Genomic DNA, 3,337 nt, shown 5'->3' with positions numbered 1-3,337 from the left:
CAGACTGAGAGTTCCTGTCTATACCTTGGATTGGGAAACACCCCTTGTGGCTAATAGCCCCTGATAGACTTCTGCTCCATGGGTTTCTCCAGTCCCCTCTTGAAGCTGTCTTTGTTTGTAGCACTTCCTGTGGCAAAGAGTTCCACCTGTTAACGACTCTCTGAGTGAAGAAGGAGAAGAGAACAGAGGAGAGGAAAACGGTGTTGCCAGCTCCCCCCCGGCCACCGGGGGGGGAGATTTGGGGGTGGAGCTGTGTTAGTTTGAGCCCCGCGCTGGTGTGAGCAGCCAGCCTGTTGTCCACAGCTCATCGTCCAGCCTGTTGTCCCCAGCTCATCGTCCACCCAGCGATTTGAAAGCTTCGGCAAGTAGATAAAATGGGAACCACTCCTTAGAGAGGGTGGGCACACCAATCTCCTTTGTGGGAGGGTGTTAGCTGACGGTCGGGACATTCTGGTCGAGGTTGGAAAAGGTGAAAGAACTTCTCGGCTACAAAAATCCCTGCAGTGGATGTCTCCGGCCAGGCCCACGGTGGCAGTGTGGCGATGTGACATACGGGTCCTGAAGCCTGGTCGACAAGCAGCTGTTTGGAAAATGACTGAGCCAAGCCAGAAGACATTTACACCGTGTGCAATTAAAATGAATATATGTTGTCCTCCCTTATCCCCAATGAACATTGTTAGTCCCCTGTCTAATGTGTAACTGTACATTGCTTTGAACCCACTGGGGAAAGCGATTAATAATTTTTTTGTAAAAAAAGGTTGTGGATCCAGGCAGCTGGGAATGGGGATGACAGTCTGGAGACAAGCTGGAATTCCAGGGGCTCCCCAGGCCCCACCTGGAGGCTGGCATCCCTAGGCGTGAGCCATATTGGGTCCCTGCTGGGGAGAAAGCTAGGGTACAAAACAAAGTACAGAAAGCAATCATATATATAAAAAACGTGACTGCTGGGCGCTGCGTTCTGTTCCCAGAGCTCCTTATCACGGCTGGAGGGGAAAATGTGCCTCCGCTGCCTATCGAGGACGCCGTGAAGAAAGAGCTGCCCTTCCTGAGCAATGCTGTGCTGGTTGGTGACCGCAAGAAGTTCTTATCCATGTTGCTGACTTTAAAGGTACAGGCTGGGGTTCCAAGGCAGGATCCAACCATGAAGGCCGATCCTCTCTCGTTGGGGTATCAAGTGGAGGTCCCTCGCCTAGGCTAGGTCCTTTAAAATTTGAGATGCACCCTGACCTGGATGCAGGCCCGTAGCCGGGATTTTGTGGCTTGTGGGGCAATTTCCCCCCCTAGTGGGGCGGAAGTTCTCAGTGCAGAAAGAAGAGGAGGAGACTGAATTTATCCCCCGCCCTTCACAACCCAAAGGAGTCTCAGAGCGGCTCACAAACTCCTTTCCCTTCTCCTCCCCACAACAGACACCCGGTGAGGTCGGTGGGGCTGAGAGAGCTCTTGACAGAAATGGCTCTTTTTTCAAGCACAGCTCTTATCAGAACTATGGCTTGCCCAAGGTCATCCAGCCAGCCAGGTGCAAGCGGAGGAGTGGGGAATCAAACCCGGTTCTCCCAGATCAGAGTCCGCGCACTTAACCATGACACCGAACAGCCACTGAGCCAACAGAATGCAGTTACTAGGAGAGACTGCTAAATTGCAAGCTGTCAGCCACTTTAGATGACAGTTCTCAGCTGCTGCAAGTTAATCACTTCTGCCAGCCTAAGCAACAAACCATGAAAAACAAGCCGGCAGGGGAGGGTGATGACTTCTGTAGTCAAGAGAGCTAACGCTTAGGCAGAAAAACTCACTTGAAGGAGACCCGTTTGACACAGAGTTAGAAGGGATCCTAGAGGTTGTTGAAATATGTGTGTTGCAAGGTCTAAAATCCAGTCACTATAAGGTTAATCTGTTTACCTTGTGTGCTATCGTTTAGCCTGACCTGGAAGGAAACCTGGCACAGAGCCAATGGAGACAAAGCCCGGGAAACTGAAGTCTGTTTACTAGCATTCATTGGTTAATGTATTCAGGTGATTTCCTTCTAGGGGTCAAGAAGAAAGAAGAATCTCCCTTGTTGTAGACCGTGCGGTCAGTCTGTTCTGTAGCTGTAAACATGTCGTCTCTAGTGTTTGTTGTTTTGTAGATTTTTCAGTGTACCTTTCCCTTTAGAAAGAAAGATTTCACACAGAAAGAAAATGCCTACTCTCCAGTGAAGCAAAGATCCACTGCAAACTGAATATCTAAGTATTTTTGCCCATTTTTTCCAACAGAGGCCACCGACATCAACCCCCTTGCTCGGTGCGGGAATTAGTCAACTATGGCGCCCCACTCTGCTTAAAGGAACACACGACTCTTTAAAAAAATGTCTAAAAATGATTGGAAAAAGCATTTCCAGGAGAAACGCTTGAGGGGCAGTGCCTTTAAGAAAGGGGGCAGAGCTATGGGCCTTCCTGGATAGTCCAGGCTAGCCCGATCTCATCAGATCTCAGAGGCTAAGTAGGGCCGACCTTGGCAAGTACTTGGATGGGAGACCTCCAAAGAATACCAGGGCTGGGAGGCAGAGGCAGGAATAGGAGTCGCCAGATGTTACCCCATGACTTCCAAGTACAGGCATACACACAGAGAGAGAAACTGAGATGCCCGGGGTTGAATCTGGGATCTTCTGCACGCCTTGCAGCTGCTGCACCACTGAGCCACCATCCCTTTCGATGCTGGGATCTTTGTGCAATGAACCTGCCTTCATTTCACGTTTGTAACGCTACAAAAGCTCCCCCCGTTTGTTCCAGTGCGTCGTCGATCTGGATACGTCGGAACCCACCGACTGCCTGACCCAAGAAGCTCGTGATTTCTGCGAGAAGGTCGGCAGCAAGGCCACCAAGGCGTCCGAGATCGTGAGGGAGCGCGATCCGGCCGTGTACCGGGCCATCCGGGAAGGCATCGACCGCGTGAACGCACGTGCCGTCGCCAACGTCCAACGCGTTCAGAAATGGGCTGTCTTGGAAAAGGATTTTTCCATTGCCGGTGGAGAATTCGGTAAGCTCCCCGAGGGTGGGGCGACAGGCTTGGGTATGGTGTGACGAGAAAGCTGTCTGTCTTCTTCAGCTGAGGGTATAGACCAGGGACCTCTAACCTTTCTAAGCCGGAGGGAACCCTTGGAACTGTGAGATAGGGTGAGAGAGGGGAACAGCGACAACATGCCCGCCAGTTTGGCAGCCAGTTTGGTGTCGTGAACTCGTTTGGAGTAGTAGTTAAGAGCGTGGACTTTTAGAGACCGAGTGCCCAAACTGCGACCCAAAACCCACTTATTTATCGCAAAGTGCCAACACGCCCATTTAACCTGAATGCTGAGGTTTTACTT

General features: G+C 51.2%; 1 protein-coding gene across 1 annotated transcript; it reads left to right on the top strand.

Annotated features, from left to right (window-relative positions):
* Positions 1-968: 968 nt before the first annotated feature.
* Positions 969-3,012, top strand: LOC107113697 (long-chain-fatty-acid--CoA ligase ACSBG1-like; the record flags this gene model as incomplete). The annotated part of the gene is made up of 2 exons (XM_015415048.1): positions 969-1,108; positions 2,766-3,012. Coding segments are annotated over 2 exons (387 nt in total), but the record flags the coding sequence as incomplete, so codon positions are not given.
* Between the last annotated feature and the right edge of the window lie 325 nt (positions 3,013-3,337).

This window comes from Gekko japonicus, unplaced genomic scaffold (assembly GCF_001447785.1).
Source record: "Gekko japonicus isolate JY-2015 unplaced genomic scaffold, Gekko_japonicus_V1.1 scaffold11126, whole genome shotgun sequence".
In the NCBI taxonomy this organism is placed as follows: domain Eukaryota; kingdom Metazoa; phylum Chordata; class Lepidosauria; order Squamata; family Gekkonidae; genus Gekko; species Gekko japonicus.
The sequence above is the reverse complement of the archived record's forward strand: the minus strand, read 5'-3'. Positions and strand labels throughout refer to the sequence as shown.